Raw genomic sequence first — 17803 nt, forward strand, 5'->3', positions numbered from 1 at the left:
TTTAATAGACATTCGAAGCTTTGTTCGAATACTTCAATAGAAACTTTGAATGTTAAAAAATGACATTCGGTACAGCCCTACTCCACAATGATGGAACGAACTTCCCACCACAGTTAGGACAGCCGAAACCCGACCAATCTTTTGCCGTCGACTAAAAACACTCTTCTTCAATCAATATCAAAATACACAAAACAAATACCTTCTTACTGTCTTATACTATCATGCACTGTTCTTACTATACTAATATGTCTTTACTACTATGCACTCAACACTGCAGCACCCACGTTTCAGCACTGTTTGATGAACATTGTTACTCAGCTCTAAGTTGTTACCCTTCCTGCTGACTTGTAGTACAGAACTTGTAAGTCGCTTTGGATAAAAGCGTCAGCTGAATGACAAAATGTAAATGTGTTAATATAAATGATGTTTCACACACAGAATGTGATCCCAGGAGTTTGAATTGGCTGAATACGGATTTCAGTGGCTCCATATACATATACACTACTAGACTATGTTTGGAGGTAGACGAGGGGGACAGGCCCCCCTTACTTTTGGGAGGTAATTCAGTGTATCTGGCTCATTTAAAGGAACACGCCAACATTTTGGGAAATTAGCGTCTTCCGTCTTACCGTCTTCTCCAGAGAGAGACAAGAAGATAGATATCAGTTTCCCCTCTGTGTGTTCAGTAGAAAGCTATCTGGCCTAGCTTAGCACAATTAATGGAAGCGGACATTGCCGGTTAGCCTAGGCATTGTCCAACTAACACCTCTACCGAAGGCTAACCGGCACTGTCAGTTTCCATTCATTGTGCTAAGCTAGGCTAACATGCAGCCAGATAGCTTTCTACTGAACGCACAGAGAGGAAACTGGTATCTAGCTTATCTAAGACGGTAAGCTAATTTCCCAAAATGTTGGCGTGTTCCTTTAAGTGTCTTTGAATGCAACAAATGCAATTGGCTAGTTTTATCAGTGCAAATAACCAACCATAACCTCTTCATAAGAATTTACACCTGGGTTAGCTGAGACCTGTAAAGGTTCTCCAATTCCCCAATCACAAAGTTGAAAACGAAACCTAAACCCATTCCTCCATAACCTGATATTTTGAAAGGAACACACCATAACATTATGAGAGATGCCGTCTTCTCCAGAGTCAGACAAGAAGATAGATACCAATTTCCTCTCTATTCGTTCAGTAGAAAGATATTTTTATTATACAGATACAGTAATACTATTGTTATTCAGGAAAAAAAGTGTTATAAGCTCCATTGACGCAGTGCTCCACCTATAAACGCACCATCTGTTCACTGTAAAAAATAAAATCTGTAGGACTAAACCTGTCTCTTCGTTTGGACCCATGGAAATATTAGTAACCATTTTATCTCATATCTCGGCTGCTCCATGATGAGCGAGATCTCAAAAGCCTTGAGAAAGCTTGTCTTAAATCATCATCATTTCAAATCATCACACTTATTGTATGCACATGAAATTTATTATATTTATCGCATGTGTGCGAGCCTTTGGAGACCTATTTCAGAACCAACCCAAGCACAGCATGCTTCCCACCTCTCCTATGTACTTACTGCCCTAAGAGCAGCCTTTACAACCTGTTAACCTGTAGCCCTATTTTCAGACATTTCGCCTAAAGGTACATGCCCAAGTAAATGGAAGATTGCTCCACTTCTACAAGGTCAATTGGCATGTTCCTGGTATCTAGGAACATCTATGGACCTGGAGGAATGTATTCCCAGTGTCGGAAATATTGTGTCTGTTACTAAGCTTGAGTAAATTGTGATGAAACAAAGGAGAATATAAATTATGCTTTTTTCTGCATCTGTGCCGGTGAATAACACCATGTTACCATTGTGCAACCTCCGAGCTCACTCACTGAGCTCATTCACCACCTTCTTGAGATCAAGTGTACAAAACAATCTAAGCAAATGACTAAAGGGAAGATGATTAAACAGAAGGATTTGTAGATACAGTAATACATTATAATCCATTTGAATTATACATTAAACATTTAATTTATTAACTATAAATGACCTTATTATATATTTATTATTATTATTATTATAGATTTACATGCCATTAAAAAGAAACAATAGCAACCCGGTAAAACCACTATTAGCATGCCTTGACAATGTTACGGCATGGCTGGCATCAAACTGTCTTTGTCTCAATGACAGTAAAACAGAGGTCATGGTGTTTGGTCCCGGCAATGGGCATGTGTCTCCTCCTGGTGACTTGGGCCCTCTTGGGCTTTTTGTGAAGCCAACAGTCACCAACCTAGGGGTAAAATGTGATTGTGACCTAAAGTTGGATTGTAGGAGATCCGGGGCTTAGCCCAGATAGGTGCCTGCGTGTAAGCTGGCACGGAATTGTTTTACTTCGACACCACAACCTTTAACTTATACCACCACCTTAAAGCGGACAAAAGGCACTAGAGAACACTTAAATTCACACCCTTTAATTAATGAAGCAAACAATAATAATTAATAATAATTAATAATAATAATAATAATAATAATAATAATAATAATAATAATAATAATAATAATAATAATAATAATAATAATAATAATAATAATAATAATAATAATAATAATAATAATAATAATAATAATAATAATAATAATAATAATAATAATAATAATAATAATAATAATAATAATAATAATAATTATAATTATAATTATAATACACTGTATTTGTATAGCACCTTTCATACAAGAATTGCAGCTCAAAGTGCTTCACAGCTTCAAATTCCTTCATGCTGATTGGGGCGTGTGTGTGTGTGGCGTGTTCCGTTGGTTGCGATCAAAGCACGGAGAGGCGCCCCCCCCCCTTCATGCATCCATGACGAAACATAATACCGATAATCTAAATTTGATTTGAGAACAATAGCTAGTCCAGGGAAGAAACGATAACGCGTCTACTAGAATACACGTTGCCGGCCATTACGAAGCGTTTTGGAAATGACACCAGACCACCCTGAAACTACACTCATATTCACGACGGTATAAAACGGAAATGTATGGATGGAAAAATGATCTGTTTTTTGCATCTTGACCGGAAGAAACTCAATGACAATCGACTATATTATTAGATCCATAGCTATAATATATAATATAGCTTTAGGCCTGCAAACACAGCCACGTATCCCCATGTTAAAAGGCGCTGGCCTTTCAACAGTAACAGTAAACAGCGTCATCTGGCGCTGAAAGTGTTAATAGGCGTCTTTGTTTACGGTTTGATTATCACTGATACAAAGTAAAATAGTGCAGTGCAATAAAATAGTTAGTAAAATAGAATAAAATAATGCAATAGTGCATTGCAATAAAATAGTTATCCTGGTATTTCTTCGGGAGGCCGGTAAGGAGTGCATTACAGTAGTCGAGTCGGCTTGAGATAAAGGCATGGATCTGGTTTTCAGTGTCCTTTTGATTTATAAATGGCCGTACTTTGCTATGTTTCTAAGGTGGAAGAATTATGTTTTTGTCAACTTGTTGATTGTGATTTAAAGCTTAGGTCTGAGTCTACCATAACACCAAGACTTAACTCACTCAAATACAGTTAGCAGCTGGATAGACTACAGATGGAAATTAGCTTCTGCTAAATCTGGTGCAAACATATTTTCATGTAACAATGATTAATTGTAAAAAAAAAGAAAAGTAGATTCGGGGCTTTTCAGAAAACATTCGGGGCTTGAGCCCAAGTAGCCACCCCCTAGCCCCGCCCCTGAAGCAGATCAATGCTGTGGTGGGGAAGAGTTTTTTCCAACTTAGGAGGCTGTCCAAGGTCAAACCTTTTTTATCCCATTCCGTTTTTGAAACGGTTATCCATGCTTTTATCACCTCTCGCCTTGATTACTGCAATGCCCTGTACGTTGGCGTCAGTCAGGCCTCCCTCTCTCGTTTGCAGTTGGTGCAGAACGCCGCTGCCCATCTACTGACGGGAACACGAAAGCGGGAGCACATTTCCCCTGTGCGGGCTGCCCTCCACTGGCTTCCTGTGCGTTTTAGGATTGATTTTAAGGTTTTACTGTTTGCTTTTAAATGTTTGAACGGCTTGGCACCGGGTTACCTCTCGGACCTTCTTCTTCTTTCGTGTAACGTCAGAGGTCCAACTCCGTATCTTGTAGCCATGCCCTTAACTCTGGTCCCACATCAAAGAGGCTGGCTTCCGAGGGTGGTTTGTATAGGGGGCAGATGGTCAGGATGTGGTCAACAGTCTGCTCAGGGTCTCCACACTCACATGCAGCGCTGTCTGCCAGGCCCCACTTCTTTAATGATGCTTTAAAGCGACCAACCCCAGATCTTAAACGGTTCAGCAGAACCCATTGCCGGCGTGGAAGATCGTCTCCTGTGGCGCCATCTCCTGGATCCCAGATGTGGTGGTGGATACGGGTTGGCCCAGCACTCTCCCACTCTCTCTTCCAGGCTGCCGCCAGCCATCCATTTCTGGATAGGTCCTCAGTGGTGGAACGGAGCATCTCTTGTGCCACCTTGTTGTAGGGGTGGCGGGACTTGAGTCTGCTCATAGGTGCTGTTGTTGTTGTGGTGTTGTGTAGGATGTGCCAGTCATGCTTCACTGCCTTCCTTGCTAGGGCGAGAGTGGCAGCCTCTCGTCGTAGGCCAGCTGGTGCGATTCCTGCAAGGACTGGCAGCAGGAAGACGGGTGTAGCCTTCAGGCATCCAGTGATGATCCGGAGGGCGTTGTTAGTAGCCGCATCAACTTTTTTAACGTGTGGGCTTCTGCTCCAGACTGGGGCACAGTACTCTGCTGCCGAGAAGACCAGGGCTTGGGTGGATATCCGAAGGGTCTTGGCAGTGGCTCCCCAGGTTGTACCTGCGAGGCGTCGGATCAGCGCAACCCTTGATGTTGTCTTTGCCCTGACATCTTCGAGGTGTTGTTTGAAGGACAGTGTCCGATCCAGACGCACGCCAAGGTATTTAGGGGCTTGCTGGGACTCCAGACGCTTGTGGTCAGCATATACCTCCAGTTCCCTCTTGGCGTCTCTGTTGCAGAGATGGTATGCTGCTGAAACGGTCTTGCTGGTGCTGAGCTGTAGGCGCCACTTTTGTAGATAGGCTACTAGGATGTCCATGTCTTGGTTAAGACCGTCCTCCAGTGCCTCCCATGTGGGTCTTCTCAGCATGATGGCAAGATCGTCCGCATAGCCGTACTTTCTGGATGCTGTGACTGGGAGATCGTAGATGTAAATATTAAACAGCATCGGAGAAAGGACTGACCCCTGTGGGACACCGTTCCTCAGTCTTCTGAGCCTGCTGCGCTGGCCATCGCTGGTGTGTAGGACAAAACTGCGGTTAGACAACATCTCCATGATAAACTTCACCATGTGCCGATCAGGTACCATCCTCATCAGCTTCAGGTGGAGTCCACGGTGCCAGACAGTATCGTATGCGTCAGTCAGGCCTCCCTCTCTCGTTTGCAGTTGGTGCAGAATGCCGCTGCCCATCTACTGACGGGAACACGAAAGCGGGAGCACATTTCCCCTGTGCGGGCTGCCCTCCACTGGCTTCCTGTGCGTTTTAGGATTGATTTTAAGGTTTTACTGTTTGCTTTTAAATGTTTGAACGGCTTGGCACCGGGTTACCTCTCGGACCTGCTGGAACCCTATGTTCCCCCAAGGTCCCTCAGGACTCAGGTCCTCTGACCAGCTCCTCTTGGCCATTCCAAACTCCAGGCTGAAGCTTAGAGGGGACCGTGCTTTTGCAGTGGCAGCCCCAAAGCTCTGGAATGAGCTGCCACTGCATGTTAGGCAGGCCCCCACTCTGCAGGTGTTTAAATCACGCCTCAAAACACATTTATTTGCTCTGGCTTTTGTTTTTAAACCGTTTTTGAGAGACTGGCCTTTTTATGTGACACATTGTACTGTTTTTATTGTGTGCTTTTATTCAATATTTTGTATGTTTTATGTTTTATCCTATGTTATAGACTTGTACAGCACTTTGGTCAACTTTGTTGTTTTAAATGTGCTTTATAAATAAAGTGGATTGGATTGGATTATTATGGCCAAATCATATATTTATGGATAGGGAAAAAGCTCCTCTTTCCAATGGTAGTGTTAATCTGGATTTAGTCATTTCCTCACGGTTTTACGATAGAAAGAGAGATAGAATTAGCATTTTACCGAATAAATTCTTATTTTCTGAACATCGGTAAACAAATGTAGTGCTGAAAATATACACTTTGACTGCTGTTTTGATAGGGTTAAGGTATTTACTCTTGGCTACATTTGAAAAAGAAACACAACATTAATTAATACGGTCTGTATTGATCGATTTATGATAAAAAAAACAGCAGGGTCCCCAAGCCAATTCCAGGAATATGATTTGTTGGTAGCCTATTATTTATCTGTTAAAACGTTGTCATGCGTTGTCATACGTTGCCCTGGTATGACAAATACAAATGCAGTTACTGGTAACGGAGATACCATAAACGGTTCCCAAACTTTTTTGGCCGTGCACCCCCTGTCACCTCCCGACCTAGCTGACGCACCCCCCAATGGGTTTCTGTTAGAAAAAATTGTTGCTGGTCTCCGTGCACAGATTTGATTTTTTATTTGATCTCTTCCCACGGCGACTATGGATAGGGAATTTCTTTATTTAATTAAAATGTTCACGACAACATGGATGCATGTACTCTGCCAGCATGTTTAATATCCATAATACTTAAGATTTGACTAAGATTTTTATGAAATTTTATTGTAAAAAATAGATAAAGATTAAAATAAAAATTAATTTACCACCATTAGCCTTTTCATGTCACGCACCACCTAGAGGGCGCTCGCGCACCACAGGGGGTGCGCGCACCACAGTTTGGGAACCATATGAGAACGTGCATCGTTTGTTCTCTAGACACACCATTCCAAATATTATTGCAAATATTTCCACTACTCCCAATCAATAAGAAGAACAAATGATAATAAGTATTCTTTGACGTGCGGACATGGTGGTCATGTCAGTTTAATGATCAGACATGGAGAACTACGTTATTGGAACTGGGGCGGTATCTGCTCCTCATGCCTTCTACTGCAAAACAGCCCACACATTTCATAATTAGGCAAATTATCATTCTTATGTATGAATAATTCATTAGATGATAGACTTTAGAAACTAAATCTTGAACATGGGCCAATATGAATTTGCATTAAAAACAATGATCTTTTCAGATCATCACACAAAAATGTATGAGATTAGATTAGATTAGATGAAACTGTATTGTCAGATAACAACAACATCTTATGGGCAGCCTACATATTAGTCTACAGGCTGCATGACAAAGAACACATGTGATTTAGCAGGGGAGGGAAGGTGGGGTGTGCACAAAGGCCTGCTGTTCTACACTAGTTACTACATTACTACACTACACTACATTAACAAAAAGGGTGCTAAATACTGTAGCTAAAAGTGGTTATTTGGCTCGTAATAATCTACAGGCTGCATAACAACAATAAAATAATTGTGAATATCTTTTTCAGTTTCTGATTGTTAAATGTCCCCCAATTAAAAGGGGGGGGGGGGGTCAACTTCATACAGTTCATATAACTTAGTTTAGTTAAATATAAAAATAAAGAGAGAGAGAGAGCGCACAAGTACAGATGACAGAAGAGGGAGGTAGAAATATATATTCATAATTAATTATATGCAAATATTAAATCAAACTGATGCTTTGAAGGCACAACAATTGCATTTCCAATTAATATTAGGTTTGCCGGATTTAACGTGAGTTCCTTTAATCTAATGTTCGTTTGTTAATTTCATTAAATCTGTTCCCATCTTGTATTGTACAGTAATTCTTGCAAAAGAAACAACAACAACAACATTTCCGATACAAACCACGCCCACTTCTGGTTGTATATCAGAATACAGATACAGATACTTTTGTTGGTTAAACAGATACAGATAATGACGTCTCTGCACACCCCTAACAGCTAGGTTAGCTGGTCCGTATACAGTTACATTAATTTGTGCTAAGCTAGGCTAGCTAGCAGCCGGATAGCTTTCTATCTTATTATCTTCTATATATCTAGCTTCTTAAGCACATTTCCCATAATGTTGGTGTGTTCCTTTAAGAAAACGTTCTTAACAGTGAAACTGACTGCTTCAATGAGATCAGTATGAAAGTATGACAGAAATAGATGTGCTGTTCTGCTTTGTGACTTATGTGGCTTTCAATACAGTGACACCATTGTTTATGATGTAAATTCTTGGGTATGTCAATGGAGATTTCTCAAGGACCTTTGTGGATTGCTTCACAATTTGTAGTCACATTGAACCCCAGATACACAAGTGCTTTGTACAACATTGGAACCTGTATAGATGTAGCAGTACTGAATATCTGTATGTCATGTATGTCATATATGTCCTGATGAATTGAAAATGGGGGACCCTGATGTAAACAAGACGAAAGTCTTTCTCTGGTCTGCATCCCCTTAACAATTGTGTGTATTGAGCTGTACTGTATTGTACCCATTCTGCAATCTGTTAATACAGTTTTCAATCAATCAATCAATCAATACCTGACTGTACTTGTATTATTTCTCTACTCCAAATATCAAGCTACCATAGCCATATTCTGTTTTGAGAAAATTTATTTGAATCATATTTACATTATGAATTCACCAGGAACATTCCAACTGGATGTGCAACTTCCAAATGAAAATGATAAGCATGATATTTGTATCTATTCACTATGGGGAGAGGATAGGATGGGGTTCTGTTTCATGTCCTGCGACAGTACTTAAACTTCTCTCACTTTATCAAGGAGTTTTTCCTTTTAAGATTCTCTTGGTACAAGTGGCGCAGTGGGCAAGGCGCTCGCCACTAACGCAGGAGATGCTGGGTTCGAGCCCAGCTCTCGGCGTTGCTACCAGCTTTGCTGGTCGTTCATACTAACACAATTGGCAGTGTTAGGGGTGGGAAAGCTGGTGGGTGGGGATTGGACGTTGTGGACAGCGACTCCTACAGGTCGGTTGGTGCGCCTGTACAGCAGAATCAGGAATGTCAAGAAGTCAAGTCAAGAGCATCGGGGGCAGCGTGAGCCTCCCACGCGTTACTCCTCGCCACTGAGAGATCGCGCTGTACAGGTGAAAAGATGCAACAGCTGCCTCCTCGTGTACCGGAGGGGACACGTGATGCAAGGCTTGGTCCTCACTGCAGCCGACCAGTGGGAGGCATAGTCTAGCAACGTTCGAGACAGGGGAGGGGAAAATTGAAGGGAGAATTGGCAAGGCGAAATTGGGATGGGAGAAAAATTGAAAAATAAAGAGAAAAAGTGGATAAAAAAATAAAAAAAATCTCTTGGTATGTTGAGTGATGCCTCCCAATCATGGAGAGCGGCACCACAATGTACAGTAGATGGAAATGAATCCACCCGGTGGCAATGCAGCTGAATTTCATCTCGGCTCTCTCTTACACTCCAGTGAAATGATCCAAAGACACATGTCGCCTCTTATCCACACTGTAAGAAAAAAAAGCTGCAAGAATACGGTAAATGTCTGGCATCAATGGTTTCCAAATACTTACTGTCAAATTACAGTAAAATCAAATATATTTACAGATTATAACCTTTATTTAATGGTTAATATTTTGATAAAAGGTCATTTGCTGTATTTTTATGGTATTTACACTTAAAGTAGAAAAACAAAGGTAATCTGTAAAATAATAGTGAATTTCCTGTGAACACTTAATTTTTAATTTTTTACAGTGCACAGCTGTCCGTGGCTCTTCCGTTCACAGTGAACATTTGCTCTTAGTGATTTTCAGACTTGACAAATGGCCGCTTCATTCCGCCTGTGTGTGTGTGTCTAGGATGCCTGGAGTGCTGCATCAAATGCCTGGGTGGAATCCCATACCCGTCCCTCATTGCCACCATCTTGCTGTACGCTGGGGTGGCGCTGTTCTGCGGCTGCGGACACGAGGCCCTGTCCGGCACCGTCACCATCCTGCAGAACTACTTTGAGGTGGTGAGGAGCCCCATGGACTCTCTGGACGTCTTCACCATGTGAGTACAGGAGGAGGCTGCGCACACTGGGGAGGGACAGGGAAACACCATAACATAAGATAACGTGAGGCGAGGCGAGGTAAGGTGAGGTGAGGCGAGGAGAGGAGAGGAGAGGCGAGGTGAGGCGAGGCGAGGCGAGGTGAGGCGAGGCGAGGCGAGGAGAGGCAAGGCGAGGAGAGGTGAGGTGAGGTGAGGAGAGGCGAGGTGAGGAGAGGTGAGGTGAGGCGAGGCGAGGCGAGGCGAGGTGAGGTGAGGTGAGGTGAGGTCAGGCGAGGCGAGGTGAGGTGAGGTGAGGTGAGGTGAGGTGAGGTGAGGCGAGGAGAGGAGAGGCGAGGTGAGGCGAGGCGAGGAGAGGCAAGGCGAGGAGAGGTGAGGTGAGGAGAGGCGAGGTGAGGAGAGGTGAGGTGAGGCGAGGCGAGGCGAGGCGAGGTGAGGTGAGGTGAGGTGAGGCGAGGCGAGGCGAGGTGAGGTGAGGCGAGGTGAGGTGAGGTGAGGTGAGGTGAGGTGAGGTGAGGTGAGGTGAGGTGAGGTGAGGTGAGGTGAGGTGAGGTGAGGTGAGGTATTCCTTTATTGATCCCCTTGGAGAAAATAGAGCGTCATATCAGCATGGGGGACGGGGGTGGGGAGGTACAGGTGTGGGCATGGAAATAGTAGAAAGACATAAATATAGGTAATCAAATGTGATCTGAATATTAAAAGAAATATGAGAAGAAAATAAAAATAATGGCGGCTAATTGGTGCAGTGGGCAAGGCGCTCGCCACTAACGCAGGAGATGCTGGGTTCGAGCCCAGCTCTCGGTGTTGCTACCAGCTTGGCTGGTCGTTCATACTAATACAATTGGCAGTATTAGGGGGCGGGAGGCTGGTGGGTGGGGATCGGACGTTGTGGACAGCGACTCCTACAGGTCGGTTGGTGCGCCTGCGCAGCAGAATCAGGAAGCAACAGGGGCGGCGTGTCCCTCCCACGCAGACCCTCGCCGCTGAGAGATCGCGCTGTGCAGGTGAAAAGATGCAACGGCTGCCTCCTCGTGTACCGGAGGGGACACGTGATGCAAGGCTTCATCCACATTGCAGCCGACCTGTGGGAGGCATGGCCTAACAACGTTCGAGACAGGGGAGGGGTAGAATTGGACAATACGAAATTGGGGAAGGGAGAAAAATAGAAAAATGGGGAGAAAAAGTAGATAAAAAAAAAGAAGAAAATAAAAATAAACAATATAATTTACTCTAAATATAAGAATATTAAGAGAAAACTAAACAGTGTAGTCAAAGGTGCAGATGAGGGTCTGTGAAGGCCTATCAGTTATAATATACGTTACAATAAATATGGGCAATAAAGAATTACATTGTGTGTGTTCATGCCGATTGGCTAAAAGGGGACGTGGTAATGGGAGTGGCCTATTGCAAAAAGGTCACAGCTATTGCAAATTTGTCATGGATATGCAGTGTCACTGGAGTGATGCCTGTAGTGAACAAAAACATGGTGGCCCCCATGAGATTTTCAAAATACAAAATACAAAAGACATTTTGTAAAACTGATTTATTGTCTGTAGAACTGTAAAACTTTTAATTAGGCCTATCCCTTTTATTTCTCGTGTTCCCATTGTCCTTTAAAAGTATAAGTATATAAAAGCAAAGTGAATTACGGAATAAACAGGATGAGAGTCGTGTAGGATCACTGGGGAGCGGTTTTAGATCACTGGCCATTTGGAATGAGAACTGTACACTCATGTGGAATAAGCAGGCAATTCCAAACGGTCCTCATTTCATAGAAAATCTTGGTGACCAGCACCTGTAAATTATGTGTTTCTTTTTTATGTTATGTTCGGATGGTTCTCTGTCCTGACAAATGACAATAGTGTACAAAAAGGTAAAAGTGCCCTTGGCAATGTGTGGTTTCTGTTAATTACCACAAATATTAGCAACACACGTCTCTGCTAATGCTGGGTGAATAGGGGCTCAACACGTCTCTATTCATCCTCATGAAGGATACAGTTTAATGTTGTATGTTGTATGTTGATTTGAGAGGATTTAGACAATAATTGTGGAGCATGCCATGCTTGCTCCCACTACTCCCATTCATTTAGCATTAGTGGTTGCTAATAGAACCCAACTAGCATTCCAGTTTCTTGGACTACTAGACAATTCATATTGTTTTAGTTTCAGAAACACAACCAAAACACAAAAGCATCCCATTACTCAGCCTCTCTGTGTCACTATTGCATGTAGGCTACTCCATGTACGTTGTTTCACCATGTTCCCTTCTGACATCTGCCTAAAAGCCCACAAGACGAGCCTGAGAATATAGAAAATCTGAACGTAAACCCCCATGTGGGTCTATGGAGTCGAATTCTGACAATGTCAGAAGACAACTGCTGCTAAGCTAGCACTGGCCAGTCTGCATTCGAAGGTGGGACAGCAAATATAGAGTGAGATGGACAGTCGGCTAATTGACATTGGGCCATTGTATTAAATATAAAAAATATACAAAAATAGACAGTGTATTTGTGTGGATGGGTGAAACCGGAGATTGTGGACAATGCTGACATCATGACTAATGGCCCTCCTCCACATGTATATACAGATATTTTCTCTGCACTTTCGGCCTCCTGTCCACACGGAGGACATCTTCAGAAATACCTGTGTATGACTATCTTGACAACTAAGTTATATAACCTTCTGCAGTCCCAGCCCGGCTCATGTCAATTCCTTGTCAGATGAGGGACAGAAGAGACTGAAAGTGAAAATAAAGCAAAAGCCAATCTGCTGAAAGCCCGCTGCTGCACAATATAGCAGCACTATTCCTCCTAATACTGCTGGATCTGCAGCTATGACACGATTAAATTAGACAGTTAATCTAATTCCCATGATTAGACAGTTATCGATTGGTGAAATACCCATGAACATCCCTATATTGAACTGCCCCCCCCCCCACAGCAAAGGTTGAATTCTGAATTGTAATATGGTAATATTGTAAGGCAATATCATTCCCCCTGTCACTAACGGATTTGATGAACAATAATTGGATTCCGGAGCTCTATACCTCCCTATAGCTTGCCTTGTTTGCATTTTAGTGTTCTGCATGTTACTAGTACACAATAGCATGTGCATGCAAATGACTATTGACAATTTGATAGTCCCTTTCAGTGGTTGTCATGGTTTTCTTTGTCTCTCTATGTGTCCTCCAGGATTGACATCATTAAGTACGTCATCTATGGCATTGCCTCGGCCTTCTTTGTCTATGGCATCCTGCTGATGGTCGAGGGCTTCTTCACCAGTGGAGCCATCAAGGACCTGTATGGAGACTTCAAGATAACCACCTGTGGACGTTGCGTCAGTGCTTGGGTAAGTATCACTTGAGTCAACTCTGTCAGTCGTGTCTCTTAACCTCTTAAGCCCTAGCCATATTGTCAGAAATAGTGTGTGTTACTACAGTATGCTTGAGTAAATTGTAATGAACCAAAGGAGAATATAAATTATTCGTATATTTTTTTCATCTTTGACGGTGAATAACACCATACTAACATTGACCAAAAGTCAATACTAAACTCAAAGTGTACAAAAAGTCTAAGCAAATGAACAAAGGGCAGATGATTTACAGGGTTTTTTGTAGATACAGTACTGAATTTTGGCATCAGTACTTTGCACACATGCAATTTGAAATATGAATATAAAATAAAAAATAAAATATAGAATATCAGGCCTATAAATTACCCTATTATGGCCAAGTCATACATCTATGGATCGGGCCAAATCTCCTCTTCCCAATGGCAGAGGTAAATCTGGATTTAGTACCACCAGGCACTCGTTACAGGGCAGCAAATACCATGAATGAAATCTACTGTAAGTACAGTAACTTTTGTATAATGTCCATAGCTCCGCCATTTTTCACTGGATTGCGACACGTTTTTTTCTAGACGTTCACAGAGAGGTAAAGAAACAATATACGTTGTATTTTATGGCAATAACATTCAGGTTTGTTTGACCCGTGAGATATAATCACAATTTTCACGTCAATATTTATTTTTCACGTCAGCCTGACTGCGGCTGGTGTGAGCTGGGTAGTGTAGTTTTATGGAATGTCGACGTCCATCGAAAGCCCTGGGTCTCCTCTTTCTTAGGACTACAATGATTTCATGAGTGCATCTTCTCGCGTCTAAATCGTCCGTTTTCCGGTGCAATGCGCAGAGATTTTTATAAGCTCATATTTCGTTAATAACACATCAAATCATTGGTACAAACGTAGTGCTGAAAATATACACTTTGACTGCTGTTTTGATAGGGTTAGGGTCTTTACTCTTGGCTACATTTGAAAAAGAAACGCAACATTACTTAATTACTTAACAGGACTGTATTGATCTATTTATGACGTGAAATAAATATTGTACCGGTACCAGGCCAATCGGGCTTAAGGGGTTAAAGGAGCCATATGCGGCTATGTATTAGCAGCAGCTTTGTATCACCAGCTTTGTGTATGCGCGCAACTGTTATGCGCATAACAAGCAAGTGTGTCAATGGAGGGTTTGATGGAGATCTCACTCATTCCACTCATTTGACTCTGTTGTTTGTTTTTTGTGTTATCAATTACTGTTAACTCATTCAGCGCCAGTCACGAGAAAAGTCGGGTTAACTCGCCAACCGTTCAGCGGCAATCACGAGAAAACTCGGGTTTTAATTGTTATTTCTTTTATTAGCTATATCCAATCATTTTTCATCCATCCAGGCTGATGTTATCATTGGGAATGGGTCTGAGCTCGCAAAAGGGCAAAAACCGCCGCCTACGCCTTCCAGCCAGTATTGCACTCTATTAGAAATGGTGTAGTTTATTTTCTTGGCCGATCTGAGCTGTGCGGGTGGGGTTTAAATACGCAGGACTAGCGTTTACAATGTTACATCTGTGATGCTGCCCCCCCCCCCCCCCCTTTCATATGCAATGCCGGGCAATGTGGGACGGACCTCCATGAGCAGTATTTGGAATGGCGATCAGATAATTGGATTATTTCTTTTGCATTACATCAGAGACTAGGTAAGGACTCTATATATAAAATCTTGCATTGATCTGATATTTCTTTCTACCGCGATCGAATCTGTCTGTGTGTGTGTGTGGCTGTTTACCGTTGGGTGCAGGAGGTGGGGGGGGGGGAGCGCCGCGCTACGAGGACCATTTCATGTATGCACGAGGAAGGATAATAATGATAATCTAGCGTTGTTTTCAGGAAGATTCGATAATCAGGCGAAAAATGACAATGTGTTTAGTGTATTCCACTAAAACGCTATTATCGCGTCTTTTCCTGGGATTACTAAGAATCACCAAAACTACTCATATTCAAAACGGTATAAAACGGAAATGTACAGATGAAAAAACAATCTGTTTTGTGCATGTTGACTGGAAGCAACTCACTAACAATCGACGGGTGTATTAGACCCATAGCTATAATATAAGATATATTTTAAGCACTTGCAAATCTCGCAGTCTCCCCATTGATTAAAGCGATGGCGTTCTAGCGCCCCCTGGCTCATTAAGCGATGGCGCTGGATGAGTTAAGATATAATAAGAAATCTAAAATGTTGCCAAAAGATCTGCGGCTGTCTATTGCTCGTTTAATTCGTTTATTTTTTAATTGCCATGATGTGAATATATGTTGCATTTTGACACTTGTTTAAAGGGGAACTATTTTACTATTTCTTTCACTATTTGGGCACTTTTACACAATTCCTGTGAGTCTATGGAACACCTCTGTAAGTTTTTATTTTTTTTAAATGCATTGTTTTGTATTTCTAATCAAGTACTCAAAAACAGCATTTTTCTACCTCAAGATCTTAAGCCGTTTTGAGGCTGGGCTCCAACCACTGTGTGGCCTGGTGCCAACTGCCACACCAACTGCCACATTATTATGCAGCTGAGAAATATCTGACATCACAGATATGCACATTTTCAGATGACTCAGTTCAGTGAGGGTGAATATTGTGAGAGGAGAATTGGAAGAATGCGCCAATATGAGAATTAGAGACATAGATCCTATTAATATAAGTCCACATAGCTTGGAAACAATGCTAAACACTGAAAAAGGCCATTCATAAGATAGTTCCCCTTTAAACTGACCATTTTACTGGTGGCTGGTGTCTATATCCAAATACGGGTCATGCATAGCCACATCATTAATCCATAGGTCCATTGGGAGATAGAGGAATCAAGTTATGTTGTGGTGTTGCGGTTATTGAGTACATTAAATCAGTTATCTTCTTCCTGTGGAGCAGTCGGAGCCAAGCGAAAGGAGAATGGAAGGCAATAACAATCTTTTTTGTTGTTCCTCTGTCAAAATGCATCGAGCTTGACACTTTTAATGGAGTAGAAGAGCACCATGTATTCACATGGAAAACACGGCTGCGGTTTATTCTTTTGAGCTGCTGTCCAATTATGGGGATTTCTACACCTGCATGTGGAGTCACGAGTGTGAAAGGTCTATCGTAATTACATGTGAGTGTCCATCACAGGGATAGCTTGCCCATCTGATTTAGCTCAAACTTAGTAGATGGACTGACAGTCCACCAACAACCTGCAATAACTCAAAGATCAATTGTACAGACCAGGGTCAAAGTATTAACCACTGGTGTGTATAGCAAGGATTCAAATGGCAACTGACAAGATTTCCGACTATGCCAGAATAGAATAGGATACAAGCGAGGTGTCCTCAGTTTCTACCATAATATAATGAGCATCCTCAGTCCACCATTCTCCTATGGTCTGGATGGTGGTGTTACAGGTCAGCTACAGTATGCTGCAGGTGTTGTACTGTATCTCCATTCTAGTTGAACACTTCTCGTATCTGAACAAGTACGACTGAGAGACATTGAGATTAGTTAGTAGGTTGGGAGTTGAGAAAATTATACATCTATTCCTTCTAAATTGACTATAAATAACGGTAAACAAGTATGAAGGGTAGGGCTGTCCGTGACAATTATTAGTCAACTAATAGTCTAGTCTCTATTTTTACCATGACCACATAGGGAGGCATTAAGGGTACCTTACTACCTTCTGTGCCGACCATCCCATAAATCACATTGTTACATTTGTTCAATTGTACAGAAAATTGCATGGAGTGGATGATTATAATTACATGTACATGTACCGCTACACTTTACTCGCTTCATATCACAGCTGGGCAAATTAACATAGACTGAAATAAAAAAAGATTTATCTCCTGGGCAACAGTATGTCATGTCATTTTATTTTACATACTCATTTCAAGACAAGACACATTTTATATTATCTAAACATAACGGACCACTTATTTGTCAAATACTTACCCGAAGTTATTGAAATGGTCCAATTTCTCAAGATTTCAATGGAGAGTGTCTGTTTAATGGGCGCTGAGCCACTGACATGATTAATCCAATGCGGCTTGGAGTGGAAATAAAAAATGTTATGTTCTAATCAAGATATCAGTCCAATACCTTAACACATTCTCCGCCATCCACGCTGTACAGCGTTATTGCCCGCCATGCGTTGTCTGCCAGACCACGCTGTACAGCAATATTGAGATCAATATTTCATTTTTTCATCATGGCATTCATAATTCATATATACACCTCTGACGCTGCAGCTGGACCCTACGGCTCAATACAACGACGGCTCAATACCGCCACCTGGTGGATGGTCGGGCGAGTTACACTCGAACAACAGGAAGTGGGAGGTGTGCGTCGATTAAATTCATCCGGCCGTCAGACATTGTTGCAAGGCTCCCGACAGACACTATAGTACATATCGATCGCT

General features: G+C 42.2%; 1 protein-coding gene across 1 annotated transcript in view; it reads left to right on the forward strand.

Moving 5' to 3' along the window:
* The window catches only part of gpm6aa (glycoprotein M6Aa), a gene marked incomplete at its 3' end in the record, with an annotated part of 50081 nt that overhangs the window by 21654 nt on the left and 10624 nt on the right, over window positions 1-17803 (forward strand). The window contains exons 2-3 of the mRNA XM_084331567.1: window positions 9837-10029; window positions 13218-13374. Coding sequence (XP_084187693.1) covers window positions 9837-10029; window positions 13218-13374 — 350 coding nt within the window. The remainder of the gene's footprint in view (window positions 1-9836; window positions 10030-13217; window positions 13375-17803) is intronic.

Source organism: Notolepis coatsorum (assembly GCF_963971535.1).
Source record: "Notolepis coatsorum genome assembly, chromosome: 16".
Classification (NCBI taxonomy): Eukaryota; Metazoa; Chordata; class Actinopteri; order Aulopiformes; family Paralepididae; genus Notolepis; species Notolepis coatsorum.